Below are 17,224 nucleotides of genomic sequence, written 5' to 3'. Positions count from 1 at the left end.
CACAAATTAAAATGGAAAACGTTATAGAGCAAGGGAGCAGAATGCGTAATGTATATGTGGAAATAAGGCGGGACTTCTAGCAAGTTAGATTGAGCTCTGCAAACGCCACCGGCGCCACGTCACGTTCTTAGCGTCATTTGCTATGGTATTTGCCATGGTATTTGCCCTATGTATTTGCCCCATATCTGTGATTTGCCCTGCATCCTCGCATTCCGTTAACCTTTGAACTGTGAAAACTAAAAGGGAGACTTTCAGGATTAAATTATTCTGTTGCTGCCCATTATAATACATTATACAATGATTTGTAAATGGGGCTCTAATGCTTGTTTTCTGTGCCATTGGTTATTTATCATTATTTCACATAGAGAGTGTAGAACCATTTGATATTAATTTTTTTTAATAAATGTTCTCTTTCAGAATAATATTTTATTATTTTTAAATTAATATTTCATAATGCTTTTTTCTAAGCCTAGTGACAAATTCTGAATGCTAAAGGAAATGAATCATACTGATTTAAACTGCATGTGACATGACAAAAACATGCATCTCTCCAAGTGCCCAGTAGTGACGCCTTTTCACCAGCGGGTGGCAGTATTATGCCGAACGAGCGTAAATTCACCCTGCTGGAATCCGTGAAGAAGATATCGCACAGTACATGCGTTTATCGGAGTGATATTTACGGTGTTTGGCCGCTTGTTTTAAAACGTTACTATTGGATGAATAAATCAACGTGAAGCAATGAACTATTTACTGAATAAGGTGTAGTATTTAGCGTATGACATCTTTGTCATCATTGTCGGTCTGTTGCAGTAGTGTATGTTGTTGACGTGCCAAGGTCGTAGAGGAAGAGCAGAACATTTACATTAATGATTTAGATTATCCCTCTATAAATATTATTTTTTGGTTTGTGACATTAGTTTGTGTCATTCTTTTGCATCAGGTTTTTCTCCTTCAGAACACACGGGCGCTGTTGTGTGCAGCAGCATCGGTCCAGTAAGTGTCTGTCTGTATCCATCTGTCAGTCTGTCGTGTGTATTATTAAAACTGATCATCGTTTTTTCTATAATGTCACAGAAGTCAAGTGTTAACTACACAGATGCCTTTGGGTAAGAACAACAAATGTGTTTTTCTCACTATTAAATTATCTAAACTATCTAAACTCACTATCTAAATATGTGTTATTTTCATTTATATGAACACTATTGCCAAAAGTTTTGGAGCGCCTGCCTTTACAGGCACATGAACTTTAATGACATTCCATTCTTAATCCGTATGGAGTTGGCCCACCCTTTGCAGCTATTACAGCTTCAACTCTTCTGGAAAGGCTTTCCACAAGGTTTAGGAGTGTGTTTAAGGGTATTTTTACCATTCTTCTTGAAGCGCATTGGTGAGGTCAGGCATTGATGTTGGACGAGAAGGCCTGGCTCACAGTCTCCGTTCTAATTCATCCCAAAGGTGTTCTATTGGGTTGAGGTCAGGACTCGCTCATCCGTGTCTCTATGGACCTTGCTTTGTGCACTGGTGCGCAGTCATGTTGGAAAGGAGCAATCAACAAACTGTTCCCACAAAATTTGGAGCATGAAATTGTCCAAAATGTCTTGGTATGATGAAGCATTGAGTTATTTTCACTGAAACTAAGGGGCCAAGCCCAACCCCTGGACAACAACCCAACATCATAATCTACCCTCCACTAAACTTTACACTTGGCACAATGTAGTCAGGCAACCACCTAACCCAGACTTGTCCATTGGATTGCCAGACAGAGAAGTGTGATTTGTCACTCCAGAGACAAAAAAAAATTGTCAACACATCTCCAATGCTCTAGAGCCCAGTGCGACATGCTACACTACTGCATCGGATGCTTTGCATTGTAATGATGTAAGGCTTGGATGCAGCAGCTCGATCATGGAAACCAATTCTGTCAAGCTCTCTACACATTGTTCTTGAGCTAATCTGAAGGCCACAAGAAGTTTGGAGGTCTGTAGCTATTGACTCTGCAGAAAGTTGGCGACTTCAATGCACTGTGCTCTTTAACCTGCACTGACCCCGCTCTGTGATTTTTACATTGCCCACCACTGTGACTGAGTTGCTGTTGTTCCTAATTGCTTCCACATTATTATAATACCACTAACAGTTGACTGTAAAACATTTTATAGTGAGGAAATTTCACAAATGGACTTATTGCATAGGTGGAAGCCTATCATGGTACCACACTTGAATTCACTGAGCTCCTGAGAGCGACCCATTCTTTCACAAATGTTTGTAGAACCAGTTTGCATGCCTAGATGCTTGATTTTATACACCATGGAAGTGATTGGGACACCTGAATTCAGCGATTTGATGGGGTGTTCCAATACTTTTGGCAATATAGCGTATGTGTGTTCAAGTATAATTGTTAGCTTATGGTAATAAACTATATGTTGTTTTTTTATGTCTAAACAGGTGTTTTGCTGACCAACAGACAGTATAGATCAATGCCTACACATGGTATTGGAAGATACAGACATCTTCTTCCAAAAGCATTGGTAAGACCTAGTTTTTTACAACATCAGTATAAAATGTTTTCACTGCCAATTAATAGCATATGCTAAATTATTTTCATTCAGCCAAAGAAGAAGAAGGAAAGAATTCAGGCAAAGCAGATTAAAGCAGCGACTGCCACAGAGTTTGGTGTGCTAAATGTGTGCGTTTCCGGTTATGACATGACTCAAGTGGAACATTATTCCCAGTACATCCACAATCTCTGCAGTCACTTGGACATCAAAGTTGATGAATGGTGGGATAGAGAGAGATATTTTATATGTTATATTATAATGTTATGTTTTAAAATCGCTATGCGCACAGAACACATTCTGAAAAGCATGTTGTTTTTAATTAACAATACATCATTTAACATGCTATGAAATATTGAAAGGTAATGGTGAAAAGAATCCTGTATTATTTGTGTTTTGAAGCTATGCCCTGCCTACAAAAAGCACAGAGGTCATGGTGATGCAGGAGCAAGGCACAAAGATGTATGTAGATGGAGTCCTGAAAACCCACGAGCGTGTTGTTCAGGTAGAGTGAATGCAGGAGCTTTGAGTTTGTGTTTGGTTGTATGAATAAACTACATCATTTTATGATTGCATGTAATTATTATAGGTTTCCTGCAGTCTATAACTGATTAATTGATGATGATTAATTGATGATGTGCGTTTAGATCAGTGAAATGAAGGCAACACTTTTTCCCATACTTGCGGAAGTTCTTCTGAAGAACCAGCCTGAGGGAGTGCAACTCTGTGTAAAGCAGGTCAGAAAATTACACATATTATATATACACATATTATATATTACACACCATACTTATATCTATCTGTATGGCTGTATTTATTACATTTCTATCAACTGTTATGGGCTTCATTTGTTTTTGTGTGTGTGTGTGTGTGTGTGTGTGTGTGTGTGTTTCTTTTTCTTTTCTCAGCACACTGAAGCAGATTATCAAGCACGGTTCAAAACAAGACCTGAGCTTGAGGGCCTTATTGCAAAAATGAATAATTAATGAATTATTTAAAAATGTGTTTTGATATGATAAAAGTGTTCTTCAATGACAGGCATTTTCTACCTTGTATGTGCTGTAATAAACTATTTCATGATTGTTTTCCGTATCTACTCATTTTTGTCATCTTAAAACGTTGATTTGTATGCACTGGAGTATGAGAAGAGTTGAAATTGCTCCTCAATGTGACTATGCTGTAATGTTGTTGAGAATATTAGAATATTTTAATCTCTGTAGTTAAAGGATTCAGGAGCTATTTAATGAAAGACTGCATTACCCAGAATTCCGTTCTCTGTTTCCATAGCAGCCTCCATTGACAACAATAAACTAAAGTTCCTTCCTGATGACGAAATCCCGTTTTGCATTAACGTTAGTACCTTGATACATGTAAAGTGTTATTTAAACAATTGGCGATGGGCAGAGACTATTACGCTATTTTGGAAATAAACCGCAACGCCACTGATGCTCACATAAAGAAGGCGTAAGTGACGTTTTGTTTAATTCCTTAGTAGTTTTGTAAATATATACTCAGTTAAAAGCAGATAAAACTAGTCTTCATTTTGCGGACTCGTTTGCTAGCAGCATATTGTTTTTATTTTGGTATTAGGTACCGGCGGCTCGCGCTGAAGCATCATCCGCGCAGCAGCAGCCACGCGCGCGCCGCCGAGCGCTTCACACTTCTCGCGGAGGCGTTTGACGTGCTGAGCGACCGTGAGTTCACAAGACAAAATATAGACAACAAATAAAAAACTAGCTATATGCATCCACAAAATAGTTTTTTTAAACACTATATATAATTACATGCAAAGCTGTATCCCAACTATTTTTGGTTCCCATAAAGTCCTGGCAGGCAGTTTATAGTTATAAAAATAAAACCTCAAAATAACATTTATACTAGAACGTTGTGTAACGTTAGCCTATATGGGCTTACAATTATTAAATAAAAACGTAAAGATTTAGTTCCCCTTCCCCCCAAATTAACCAAAATAGAACCATGCACTAAACGCTAGGACGAGCGTTCTGCTTTTACCGGGATGGTATTCTTTAAAAGGATAGTTCACCTAAAAATTACAATTTTGTCATTATTTACCAACAAAAACAAACGAAGATATTTTGAAGGATGTTGGTAACCTGACATTTGACGGCACCAATTCCATAACTTAACATAACTTTTGTTACGGTCTGGTTACGAACATGCTTTATATTATCTTGTGTTTAACAGAAGCAAGAAACTCCTACAGGTTTGGTCGTTTGGAAACACATGAGGGTAAGTAAATGATGACAGAAATGTTATTTTTCAGGTGTTTTTAAACATTTTGGTGCCAACATAATATATTACATATCTGCATCGTTTTTCTAACCGAGAGAAACATAAAATAAACAAAGTAACTGTCATTAATCTCATGAGACCAGTCTTTAGAAAACAGAATATACTGTAAACTGTAAATGTAATTATATCCTTTATATAATTTATTTATAAATACATTTTATAATTGTTTAGTTTTATTCATTTATTTGCATGCATATATGAACACACACACACACACACACACACACACACACACACACACACACACACACACACAGAGAGAGAGAGAGAGAGAGAGAGAGAGAGAGAGAGAGAGAGAGAGAGAGAGAGAGAGAGAGAGAGAGAGAGAGAGAGAGAGAGAGAGAAAGGTGGTCAAACGTTTTGGTACCCCTGGTAAATACAGGGCCGGCGCTAGCTCAAATGCCGCTCTAGGCAGAGCATGATCGTGCCGCCCCCACCTCACACTCACAATTAGGTATCCTTAGGATGCATGTACATACAAAATAATATGTTCTTTATCTATAAAATAACACTAAAATAAAAACGTGCAGGCATGTTTTCAGATTTTATTTTTCATTCTGCAACGTGAAAAAAGTACACAGTGCTACAGCTGCATATCATTTCTGTTTTATAATAGACAGTGTACAGAATAAAACTAGAGCCCTGCACGGGCCTCAAATCTAGGCTTATCAAAATTCTCGGCCCGAGTCCGACTGGAGGCCGGGGTTTTTTGTTTTTTTGTTTTTTTTTTACATTGTTGCAGCCATTAAAATAGTTCTGTTTTGTTTTTAATGTCAAAGTAGATATATTTCGTTTCGTTTCTTTATTAAAATAATTTAGAAAAATGTTTAGAGCATTTTTTTGTTTGTTAAATTAAAGTTTTATTTTTTTTAAGTGACGACCAAAAGCGACCAGCGGCCGACAGTGAGTTAACCGCATATTTAATCGATTTAGTCTCTCAAATCAACTCTTGGCTTGTCTTGCCTATAATAAAATCCATAGATATAAAACACTTCAAGCATCACAATGTTAGTTAATTTCGCCTACTATTACCACCTCAGTAGCCTAAAAGGCATTTTGACGTGCTGAGGCAGGCTGATTCTGCTCGCGGCTCTCGCAAACGGAGCTAAACAAATAAAAATAAAAAAAGAACATGCAGGTTGTCTTATAGCCTACCTTACACCTACGCAAAATGAATATAAATCCGATCTTCAATTCCCGTGGTATGCTCATTTAATGGAGTTTACAGCAACGAAAGCATAAGATTAGATGCATTTTATTCAGCAGCTCATTTCAAATTCAAAGACCACAGAAGAGAGAGCGCGACCTAAGCGCACGATAATTTAGTCATTTCGCAATCAGATAAATACCTGTTATAAATAACGAATGAAGGAACCAGTTGTGAAAAGGCCATAACGCCGGGGACACACTGCAAGCGTGTCGTGAGCATCTCGGCTGCGTGGCGTGTCCGTTTTTATTTCGGCTCCCATGTTAACCGGTTAGAGCTTGCATACTGCCTACGTCGGTCCGAGCCGCGCGGAAAATACGTGCATGCTTCAAATAGGAGATAGGCCTACGCCTATTTTCACGCGACACGCGAGCGTGTTGGAAGCGTTTCCAGGCGAAATATAATAGGAAAAGATGTGTATATGCCATTTTGACACGAATACATATTAATACAAATGACATTTTCATGTTTGAAAGTCTGTACATAAATGCAGATATAGGCCGAATTGTAATAATAAAAAACAATATAATTATCGATTTTGAAATATTAAACCAGTCAATACAGAACGAAATATTCTGTAGCCTTTTGCCGTCAATACCATGGATATGGTATGGGCCGGCTACTGCCGGCGTTGTCTTTGCTGTATCAATCGGCAATATATTTATATTTAACATGAAGTATAGGGCTTCCCTGTACATTAATAGCAGCAGACGCCCCACGGATGACACGCAACAGAAACGCCACGCTTACAAGAAACGCGCGCTGCTGCTGCTGGCGCGGACTCTGAACTGAACACTGCGAGCCATATCTTGAAAGTCGCGTTAGCTATTATGGTCTCCTGTTGTTTCCACCAGCAGAACATCTCTAAACATATGCAATATGCAAACAAATATTTAGCTCATTGGAGGTTTCGATTTTTTTCTTGACTGATACACACAAACACACATTCACATAATAGCCTACATTTCAGAAGCGTGTTCGTCGGGCTTTCGCAGCGGCAAAGGGCTTTGATTGCGTCCTCGAGTTTAACTTTTTCAGCTAGTTCGTGCTCAATTGCAATTGTTGCTAGTCCATTGAGTCTGTCTTGTGTCATTGTACGTCGGAGATAATTTTTAATCAGTTTAAGCTTTGAGAAACTGAGCTCACAGTGACGGGGAGAGTGAGAAGCACTCTCAATGCTATAAAAACATTGGGAAAAATCAACACAATCTCATGGTATAGCTCATGCGTATAAATACTAAGAGTGTAAAATCTTTTTTGCGTGCATATGATACGCACTTTATGCGTATGTTTACGCCATAACCCTAATAATATGGTTCATATAATACGCCATAAAGTGCGTATCATATGCACGCGAAAAACCACGTAGCCTACCATATGCATGCCAAAACTCATTTTGGCGTATACATTCCACGAGATTGCAAACTATTTAAAGGCTATGCATTTTCGTGAGATCGGGCTCAGAAAAATTTATTCCATCCCTTTTTCATAGATGAATTTAAGCGCATCCAGTGGTTTAGATCCAGCAACCAGGCGTCTACCCAAAGCAGTCAGCTCTTCAAACTATTTATGCCTATCAACATCCCATGAGTCTCCATGAGTCAGGGCTGTTTCCAGTCTTAAGCAATCCTGAAGAACTATTGTAGGCTATTCTCCTTTTCTTTGAGAGATGTGATGTCATATAAAAACCCAAATACGCGCCCATGGTCTCGAAGCAGCGAAAAGCGCTCTTCCACGGAACGGATGGCACAGTCGAGCGTATTTTGCACGCATATACTAATCGATGCTGCTCTAAGTGAGGTGGGGGCGCGGCCGGGCGGGAATTTTTATTTTTAAATTTATACTAATGGAGTGGGAAAAAATGTTGTTGATATAAGTGCCATAATTGTAACCTACCTAATGTAAAACTAACAAATACATATTTTTTTTAATTCTCTCGCTCGCTTACACAGTTACACTCTCTCTCTTGCCGCCCTGGCTGAGCCGCCGCCCTAGGCGGCTGCCTAGTTCGCCTATAGGCACGCGCCGGCCCTGGGTAAATATGATCAGATAATGGCTGTAAAAAATAAATCTGCAATGTTTATCCTTTTGATCTTTTTTTTTTTTTAAATCACAAAAATTGAACCTTTCAATTAAGTAAAATAACTGAAAATGGGGGGTAAATCACATTATGAAGTAAATGCTTTTCTCCAAAACATGTTGTGGCACCCTTAGAGTAAAATATCTCTGAAGTATATTCCAATTAATATTTACATTTTTTTATTACACCAGGGTGACAAAGAAAATGATATTGTCCAGTTATGACGTTTTGTTTCACAGGAGTAGGCCTATAAGGAAGCACAAAGGCCAAATTCCCTTAATCATTTATCACAATGAGTAACACCAACAAATATAATTCTGATGTGCAGCAAAAGATTGTTGAGCTTCACAAAAGAGAAAGTGGTGGTAGGAAAACAGCTAAAGCATTGAAAATCCCCATTTCCAACATCAGGGCAATAATTAAGAAGTTCCAATCAACTAAAGATGTTACGAACCTGCCTGAAAGATAAACTATATCTTCCTAATATACGGCGAGCAGGAACGTTTGAGTGGACAAAGACTCTCTAAAAGTCACAGATGGAGAATCGCAGATATTAGTTGAGTTTGGGGGTCAGAAAGCCTAAAAAAAAACTCAAACAACCCCTACATTACCACATGTTGTTTGTGGGGGTTTCAACAAAAAATCCTCCTCGCTCATCCAGAAACAAACTCCAGCATATTCAGCTGTCAGACACGACTGGAAATTCAAAAGGGACTGTTTTGTGGTCAGATGAATATGAAAAGAGCTTTTGGCAGCAAATCAGGTGACTTTGGTGCAAACAGGGATAAAAAGTACCCCATGCCAGCAGCTAATATTGAGGGCCTTTTTTGGACATCTTTTGGACATTATTGGAGAAGACTTAGAGCTGTTATCTTGGGAAAAGGAGGTTGCAAGAAGTATTTAATAAAAGGGTGTCAATAATTGTGCCCAATGTGTTTTGGAGAAAAGCATTTATTTTATAATGTGATTTACCCTCACTTTCAAAAAAATTACTTCAATGAATGGCTAGATTTTTTAAAATAAAAGATCAAAAGGATAAACAATGCAGATTTATTTTTACAGCCATATTTGATCATATTTACCAGGGGTGCCAAAAATTTGACCACCACTCTATATATGCAGTGAGGAATATAAGTATTTGAACACCCTGCTATTTTGCAAGTTCTCCCCCTTCGAAATCATGGAGGGGTCTGAAATTGTCATCTTAGGCGCATGTCCACTGAGAGGCATAATCTTTAAAAAAAAACTCCAGAAATCACAATATATGATTTTTTTAAAACTATTTATTTGTATGATACGGCTGCAAATAAGTATTTGAACACTGTCAATCAGGAAGAATTCTGACCCTCAAAGACCTGTTAGTCTGCCTTTAAAATGTCCACCTCCACTTCATTTATTATCCTGAATTAGTTGCACCTGTTTGGGGTCGTTAGCTGCATAAAGACACATAAAGTCCACCCCAAACAATCAGTAAGAATCCAACAACTAACTTGGCCAAGACCAAAGAGCTGTCCAAAGACACTAGAGACAAAATTGTATACCTCCACAAGGCTGGAAAGGGCTACGGGGAAATTGCCAAGCAGTTTGGTGAAAAAAGGTCCACTGTTGGAGCAATTATTAGAAAATGGAAGAAGCTAAACATGACTCTCAATCTCCCTCGGACTGGGGCTCCATGCAAGATCTCACCTCGTGGGTCTCAATGATCCTAAGAAAGGTGAGAAATCAGCCTAGAACTACACGGGAGGAGCTGGTCAATGACCTAAAAAGAGCTGGGACCACCGTTTCCAAGGTTACTGTTGGTAATACACTAAGACGTCATGGTTTAAAAACATGCATGGCACGGAAGGTTCCCCTGCTTAAACCAGCACATGTCCAGGCCCGTCTTAAGTTTGCCAATGACCGTTTGGATGATCCAGAGGAGTCATGGGAGAAAGTCAGGTGGTCAGATGAGACCAAAATAGAACTTTTTGGTCATAATTCCACTAAACGTGTTTGAAGGAAGAGAATGATGAGTACCATCCCAATAACACCATCCCTACTGTGAAGCATGGGGTGGTAGCATCATGCTTTGGGGGTGTTTTTCTGCACATGGGACAGGGCGACTGCACTGTGTTAAAATAAAATATATTATTATTATTATTATTATTATTATTATTATTATTAAGGAGAGGATGACTGGGGCCATGTATTACGAGATTTTTGAAGATGACTACATGATATGAGGTCTTAAATTTACATCTTTATGGTCTTAAAATGTCTTAAAAGTCATATTTATAAGAAAGGAATATTTCGATTTAATTAATTGCATTGATTAAATTCAAATAAGTGTGCAGATTAATGTAGATGATTACTCAATTATGATATGTAGAATCTAATTAATTTTTATTAGTACTATTTACACATTAGGGAGTTTATCTTTTTCAAATCAACTCAATATTTTTGTTTAGGTTATAATTAATTCTGTACCGTTTTCTATTCAAATTTACTAATATTAAATGTGTAACTATTAAGAGTCTCATTTAATTAATATTTACTCAATGCCAAACCTTGTGAAATTTAATTAATAATATTGCTTGTAATCTGTTGCCTCATTTTTATTGAGTAGATATGGTGTTTTTTTTTTTACAGTGTAGTACAGTCTTATAAATCAGTCACGTGACCACCAAAAATACACATAAACAAAATAAGCTTGTGATTTGATTAAAGAGGAAGGGTCTCAAGCCACCCTGTGCATACCACTGTTGTTAGGAAGCCATCATTTTGAGATTACTCAGTTGGGTTACTTAAAAATTACTTCTTTCCATGATGTTGAAGTTATCTGAACAAATTATGTTTGTTTAACTTAATTGATTCATGTGGAAACCCGATGTACATGATTAAATCATGTATATCCAACACCTTTTTTCAGTGTAGGCTAATTTTTATTTTTGGGTGAAATATCCCTTTAAGGTGTCATGTTAACACTAAATGAATACATCACACAATGTATTGTGAGGAAACAGCCCTCATTTTGTTGTTTCCTTGTAAATTGGTGATGGCCTTTCTCATCCAATGCAGCACGTAAAAAGGCCACTTACGATAAGTTTGGAGAGGAGGGTTTAAAAGGAGGAATCCCATCTGAGCTGGGAGTGAATGGTGCCTGGTGTTCAGGATATGTCTACCATGGAAATGCAGATGAAACATTCCGACAGTTTTTCGGAGGAGATAATCCTTTTGCAGGTATTTAAAAAATAAATAAATAATAAACTGGGTTAAACAATTTGTATGATTTAAAATTCAATTTCAAGAAAAAATCTTGAGCAATCAAGTCATAAAGCCATGGTGTTTTCAAGAATCCATTCTGGTTAGTAATTATCTGTTTACCCTCCATAGATTTCTTCACTGGTGATGGCAGTGAGGTCAGCACAGCTTTTCAGAGCCTGCGTGGGCAAAAAGAAAAACTACAGGATCCACCAATAGAGAGAGACCTTCATCTTGCCTTGGAGGACCTTTATTATGGATGCACTAAAAAAATTAAAATATCCCGTAGGGTAAGTTCTGCAGACAGGGGTACAGATAAAATCATATGGACTAATGAGAAATTAATTGTTTGATTATCATGGATGGTCAGGTCATGAATGAAGACGGACACACATCCAGTATCAGGGACAACATTTTAACCTTCACCATTAAAGCAGGATGGAACGAAGGGACACGGATCCAGTTTCCAAAAGAGGGAGACCAGGCATGAACTACAATTTTGTTTTGTCGTAGTTGTAAGTTGATCATGATCATCACAATGCTTTTTCTCCTCAGGGACCAAACAACATCCCAGCAGATATTGTGTTCATCATCCGCCAAAAGCATCACCCACGCTTTGTCCGCCAGAATGATGATCTGTACTACACGGCAAATATTTCTCTTGAGAAGGTGAGAAACATTTTTAGAATGGCATTTAAAGACACATGGGTTTAAGCTCTAATAAATTAGGATCAGAGACTTTATAGCTTTTCAGTCTAGTTCATACAGAAAAGATGAGGTCTCTATTGGACAAACATGATTAGTGCCACTTTAAATGTCTTTGTTAGTTTAATTGACTATTTAAAGTTTAATAAATGTAACCAATTCAGAACATTTAGATTACATGTCTTTGAATATATACCTCTATGGTAACTCTACAGGCCTTGACTGGTTTCTCAGTAGAAGTTGAGACACTAGATGGCAGGCTTCTCAACATCCCTATTAATGACATTGTGCAGTGAGTAAAACGGCTCTTTATAAAGCATGCATGCTTACATGTTGCGTAGCAGAACTTCTGAGCAGTTTTCATATTTAAGACGGTTGCTTTAATTTCTTTATACAGTCCTCATTACACCAAGGTTGTGACCGGGGAGGGAATGCCGCTAGCCAACAGCCCAGCCGAGAGAGGCGACCTGATCATTCGCTTCGTTACACAGTTCCCAGAGAAGCTCTCGCCTGAAAAGAAACAGCTTCTAAAACAAGCCCTCTCTTTAAAATGAATCCAGACTTCATTAGAAGTCCAGTCAGTCATTAGAAATGGTGATTCTCATTATTAAACACTTGAATGAGAAACTGGTGTTTTTAAGAGTCATTTTATTTAACAGATTCTGAAAGACAAGAAACACTTAAAAACCAAAAATCTAGTTTAAAAAGACATGTAAACAAGTCACATAGAAAATCTAAAGCCAAGAGAAGGTTAGAACCACATCAGCAAAGCTCAACTAACTGCATTCTCTGCTTTTAAAGAGGAGTGACCCAGTTATGGCGAGCTGCCATCATTGCCCGTTTCAGCTGTTCATAGGTGACAAACATAACCACGTTCCAGGAGCCCAGCCTCAGAAACGATGGCATGAATCTAAAAACAAAAACAGATGTCAATTCAACATTCATCCTCCAATCATTCCAGTGAATCTATAGCTGCTAAAGACTGACCCCTTGTAAAAAGCCTTTGGTCCCTCTTTAGATAGCATGGCTACAGCACAGTTGAGGGCACCACTGTACTGGCCCTGGGCGGAGTTCATGTATCTTGTCTTCACAACATCAACAGGAGAAGCAATAACTGTGGTGCAGAAACCAGCTCCAAATGCAGATGTGAAGTGGCAGGGAAGATCATCTGTGAAGGAGCAGTTATAAATATGTATTTCATGGTCTGACACATAAGTTTGCCATACTTTTTCTGCAGCCTCATCTTACCAGTCATCAATGATGATTTTAGGAGTGCATCTTTGATGAGGTCATAGGTCACCAGCTCAGTGCAGTTTACAATGGCATTGCGGGTGATGTTTGGACCAGTTCCTTTGAGAGGATAGAAGGATAGTATAAATTAGAAAGAATAAGGAAACCATGCATGACAAATCATTGTAGTTTGGGCACTTAAGTACATTAAAGGGGTGGCTGCATGCAATTTCACTTTTTTTAACTTTAGTTAATGTGTAATGTTGCTGCTTGAGCATGAACAGTATCTGCAAAGTTAAAAAGTTCAATGCAAACATTGATAGTCTTTTAACGTTATGGCAGTTTATTGCCTACAAAAACAGCCGGTTTGGACTACAACAAGCTTCTTCCCAGGTTGGTGACATCATAAACCTTTGCTGTTAACAAACACTACCTATATCTACTCTTATAAAAACAATACAAGTTTATTCATTTACCTTTTTTTTAATAAATTAGGCAAAGTTATTTAATGAATTATTAATATAGCTACATTTGTTAAATATAAAAAAACCCCACCAATTATTAAAAAGTTAACTACATTTATATACAAGTTTTTTAAAAAGTACAACATTTTTACATGTACAAGTTTAATGCATAGATTAATCAAGTTTATATATATTAAAAAAATTATTATTTTTTGTATTAAAAAAAAAAAAAAAAAAAAAGAGTAAAATTAATAAATAGTCATTACCATGATTATAATAAAGTTTCTTTAAGTGTACAGATTAAAACAAATACAACATTGACTTGAGTGGCCCCAAGCTTACCTTTCCACAAACCACGAAAGCCCTCTTCTCTTGCAATGGTCCGATACGCATCCATAGTGCCATGGTAACGTTTACTGGTCCCAGCACTGATCTGAGCCTGAAACCGTACCTTCACCACATCTGTGGGTTGGGCCAAAGCAACTGCCATAGCTCCAGTCGTACATCCCGCCATCAACCTACTACCAATCCCGACATCTAATAAAGGAAAATGACACATTGGAAAGGGGGTTAATTTGAGCAGCCTTGCATAACAAATAGTTTCCAATCATCTCAGCATACAAGTGTCGAGCACATCGAGTGAACTTACGATCAGAGCCTTTGGTGTAGAACTGCTTGACTGAATCGTAGAGACCAATGCGTACAGAGGCAAAGCTCATCTGACGCTGCAGTCCCGCGGCCAACCCGCTGTAGAGACTGCGCGGCCCCTCGACACGCACCATGGTGCTGATAGTGCCAAACACTCCACGATATTTCACCGGACCATGGCCTGTGTTTGCAGGACCTTTGGTCTCCCCTTGAATCTGTACAGAACAAAAGGTGGATGGAGAAACTTTACAGAATCACAGGGGAGGAAAGCAGCATCTTCAGGTTAAAAGGGTCCACAGTGATCCTGGGGCAGCAAGGACAATCGTCAAGACCTGGGCCTGCTTATGGTGCTAGTGTAAAGAGAGTCAAAAGAAATAGAGCTGACGTCAGTATGGGTGTGACTCTAAAATCATCCAGCTGAAAGGAAAGATAAGTTTGTTTTTGTTACTGCAAGTTGACCTGGGTTAAGTCGTCACGCGTGTCTGTTGTCTCCAGACTCAACCGCTGGCTCAGCTTTCACTCAAACAAAAGTTGCCATTTAAAAAGTTCTCAAATTCCACACAATAACGACTCACCTGAAGTCTAACTTTTGCTGTGTCCAGTGGGAACGTGAACAGGTCTGCAATGCAGGCTGCAGTTCCCGCACCAATAAACTTCACAGTGGCTGTAGGAGGCACATCACCAGCTCTGAATCCAACCATGTTTAGTTGAAGTCGGAATCACGGGAAGTCGGGAATGTAAAAGGTGAAACGGAACGTGTTGAAAACCAATGAAGTGAACACAAGATAGGTGGACTCCACCCAAACCTGGATAAGGAAGACACATGATTATTCACCCTTATTGTATGCATGTAATGTTTTTTTTTTAAATTTTTATAAAGGTTATTATGCAAACTTAAGCCACTTGGGCTGAGAAAGGATTTAATTTTTTTTAAATGCAAAAGCAAGCCATTTAGGTTGGGGCACATTTAATAACTTTTAGATTCTTAACCTTTAGATAACTTTTTACATTAATTAGTTTTAAATTAATGCAAATTTAAGCCTTTGTGTGTGTGTGTGTGGGGGGGGGGGGGGGGGGGGGGTTGGAGCCTATGCTTAAGGTATTCATCTCTGACAGTCAACAGACAAAACAGGAACATCATGTTCTTTTTGACATGCTAATCTATGAACTGACGTCATCATCCTGTTCGCATCTGTGTGCGGCTTTGTTGACTTTCTACCACACAAAGGAACTTCAACAACAAAGGAAGTGCGGATACGCACAAAGTGCGATATATATAATGCTTACACGATATTAAATCAACTATATTGTTTAAAACAAAAGAATAAGCGCTTTTGTAAAACTTACCGGTTTAGATGACAACTTTAAGATTCTCTAAAAGCATCTCTTTGGTTGAAATTACGTTCAACTTGTATTTTGTTGCCGTGTTCTTCCATAAAGAAACGTTTAGAACCCGTACAAATACAACACATACTCCAAAGTCTGAAAGAAAGCAGTATTCACGATTACATACAGCTCAGCATCACTTCAAATAAACTTTAAATCAATTAAATTAAAGAAAGAAAATACATTCGCGAGTAGCGATGAAAGTCTATTCGTAGTATGTAAGGTCACATACTCACCTTGAACAAAATTGTATAACGTGTCTGTTATTAAAGGGGTTTACTGGAGGAAAAAAAATACTAACTTGGAAAGCAAACAGTTAAAAACCCACAGGTGCTCCGGTCTGTTCCGGACGCCGCATCCACCCTTTTAAACTCCAGCGAGGAAGTCACGTGATACACGTGACGCGTCATGATTCGTCGAATAAGTTAACGCCTCTGTCTGTTGCTTGCGGTTGCTTGCTGAGGTGCTGGCACTACTGATAAACACCGATTTCCAACGTTCATATCCTTTCATTGTTTTCATTGTAAACTAGAAACCTGTGTTATTTAAAGAAGTTTATCACCACAAGAAAACGATTTTTTTAAAAAAAGCTAAATGCTACTAAGCGTTCGCACAAGTAACTTACAAACACCACGAATAGGACACTCCATTTTAAAATAGACCGGGGTTTGTTGTCACAACGAGGCTTCGAGTAAAAAAACTTATACAATTGCATTTTCTCTAGTTTAAACTTGTCGAATGTTGGGTTTAATAGTTGTTGGTGTTTCACGAATCTTTTTGTGTTTCGGAATGGTTTAACTTGGCTGTGACAACATGCCAAGTATGTGCTTATACCGCATAGACTGTCAAAATTACCAATGAACATGACTTGCAAAAACAAATCTATCCTGAGAAATATTCTTAGGAGTAAAAGTGTGACAACTAGCCCCTGACTCCCCATTTAACTGAAACGCTGAGTCATTCTGAATCATTATGTGATGTTGTACATATGTTACTCATAAAAGAGCACGTTCTGCTCTCCCCTTTTTCAAGACACATCCACTAGATTTTTCTTTTTACATAGACTGGTATTTGACACAAAAGCTGCACGTTTGTTTTAATTTTTTTCTCAGTTTCAATGAATTGATCCTAATATCCTAACTTTTTCCTGCAATACAATAACCAAAACATCTCAACTACCTACTAGCTGAACTCATTATTATGGTCTGAAGACAAAGCTACTGGTTAAGTTTCATGGTGGTATGTTCTCGCAGAACTACTGGAGAACGTACAACCTCAAGGCAAAAAAAAAAAAAAACCTGTTCTCTTGAGAGATGGGTTAAACCCGTTAAACCCCACAGTGACATGTGCTTTATTAACGGCACACTGTTGCTTATTATTGTGTGACTATCATGCCTGA

General features: G+C 38.2%; 3 protein-coding genes across 4 annotated transcripts; 2 read left to right on the top strand and 1 right to left on the bottom strand.

Moving 5' to 3' along the window:
- The first annotated feature begins 604 nt into the window (after positions 1 to 604).
- On the top strand, positions 605 to 3,637 carry mrpl48 (mitochondrial ribosomal protein L48). Its single transcript, XM_067433149.1, has 8 exons — positions 605 to 759; positions 941 to 993; positions 1,075 to 1,106; positions 2,443 to 2,525; positions 2,607 to 2,776; positions 2,955 to 3,057; positions 3,200 to 3,289; positions 3,461 to 3,637. Exons 1-8 carry the CDS (start codon positions 739 to 741, stop codon positions 3,536 to 3,538), a joined length of 630 nt encoding a protein of 209 aa, XP_067289250.1. The 5' UTR covers positions 605 to 738; the 3' UTR covers positions 3,539 to 3,637.
- Positions 3,638 to 3,833: 196 nt separating this feature from the next.
- dnajb13 (DnaJ heat shock protein family (Hsp40) member B13) lies at positions 3,834 to 12,665 on the top strand. Of its 2 annotated transcripts, XM_067433137.1 has the most exons (8): positions 3,837 to 4,016; positions 4,143 to 4,246; positions 11,210 to 11,371; positions 11,525 to 11,682; positions 11,763 to 11,876; positions 11,948 to 12,061; positions 12,313 to 12,389; positions 12,495 to 12,665. In XM_067433137.1, exons 1-8 carry the CDS (start codon positions 3,949 to 3,951, stop codon positions 12,649 to 12,651), a joined length of 954 nt encoding a protein of 317 aa, XP_067289238.1. In that variant the 5' UTR covers positions 3,837 to 3,948; the 3' UTR covers positions 12,652 to 12,665. The 2 variants fall into 2 exon arrangements, with proteins under 2 accessions (XP_067289239.1, XP_067289238.1); XM_067433138.1 differs by lacking the exon at positions 11,763 to 11,876 and having other exon boundaries at positions 3,834 to 4,016.
- A 63-nt stretch (positions 12,666 to 12,728) lies between these two features.
- On the bottom strand, positions 12,729 to 16,203 carry ucp2 (uncoupling protein 2). Its single transcript, XM_067433139.1, has 8 exons — positions 16,062 to 16,203; positions 15,787 to 15,921; positions 15,015 to 15,245; positions 14,441 to 14,654; positions 14,134 to 14,328; positions 13,346 to 13,447; positions 13,085 to 13,265; positions 12,729 to 13,007 (listed from the first exon to the last, which is right to left on the bottom strand). The coding sequence occupies exons 3-8, from the start codon at positions 15,138 to 15,140 to the stop codon at positions 12,893 to 12,895; spliced, it is 933 nt and encodes a 310-aa protein (XP_067289240.1). The 5' UTR covers positions 15,141 to 15,245; positions 15,787 to 15,921; positions 16,062 to 16,203; the 3' UTR covers positions 12,729 to 12,892.
- Positions 16,204 to 17,224: the final 1,021 nt, after the last annotated feature.

This window comes from Pseudorasbora parva, chromosome 23 (genome assembly GCF_024679245.1).
Source record: "Pseudorasbora parva isolate DD20220531a chromosome 23, ASM2467924v1, whole genome shotgun sequence".
NCBI classification, from domain to species: Eukaryota; Metazoa; Chordata; class Actinopteri; order Cypriniformes; family Gobionidae; genus Pseudorasbora; species Pseudorasbora parva.
The sequence above is the reverse complement of the archived record's forward strand: the minus strand, read 5'-3'. Positions and strand labels throughout refer to the sequence as shown.

Coding starts and splice junctions, on each gene's coding strand:
- ucp2 (XM_067433139.1), bottom strand. CDS start 15,140: ATGGTTGGATTCAGAGCTGGTGATGTGCCTCCTACAGCCACTGTGAAG. Junction 14,329..14,440: donor CTACACCAAAGGCTCTGATC/GTAAGTTCACTC, acceptor TTCCTTTATTAG/ATGTCGGGATTGGTAGTAGG. Junction 13,008..13,084: donor CCAAAGGCTTTTTACAAGGG/GTCAGTCTTTAG, acceptor TTTTGTTTTTAG/ATTCATGCCATCGTTTCTGA.
- mrpl48 (XM_067433149.1), top strand. CDS start 739: ATGAACTATTTACTGAATAAG. Junction 760..940: donor TGAACTATTTACTGAATAAG/GTGTAGTATTTA, acceptor CTTTTGCATCAG/GTTTTTCTCCTTCAGAACAC. Junction 2,777..2,954: donor GACATCAAAGTTGATGAATG/GTGGGATAGAGA, acceptor TGTGTTTTGAAG/CTATGCCCTGCCTACAAAAA.
- dnajb13 (XM_067433137.1), top strand. CDS start 3,949: ATGGGCAGAGACTATTACGCTATTTTGGAAATAAACCGCAACGCCACT. Junction 4,247..11,209: donor GTTTGACGTGCTGAGCGACC/GTGAGTTCACAA, acceptor CATCCAATGCAG/CACGTAAAAAGGCCACTTAC. Junction 11,683..11,762: donor AAATTAAAATATCCCGTAGG/GTAAGTTCTGCA, acceptor ATGGATGGTCAG/GTCATGAATGAAGACGGACA.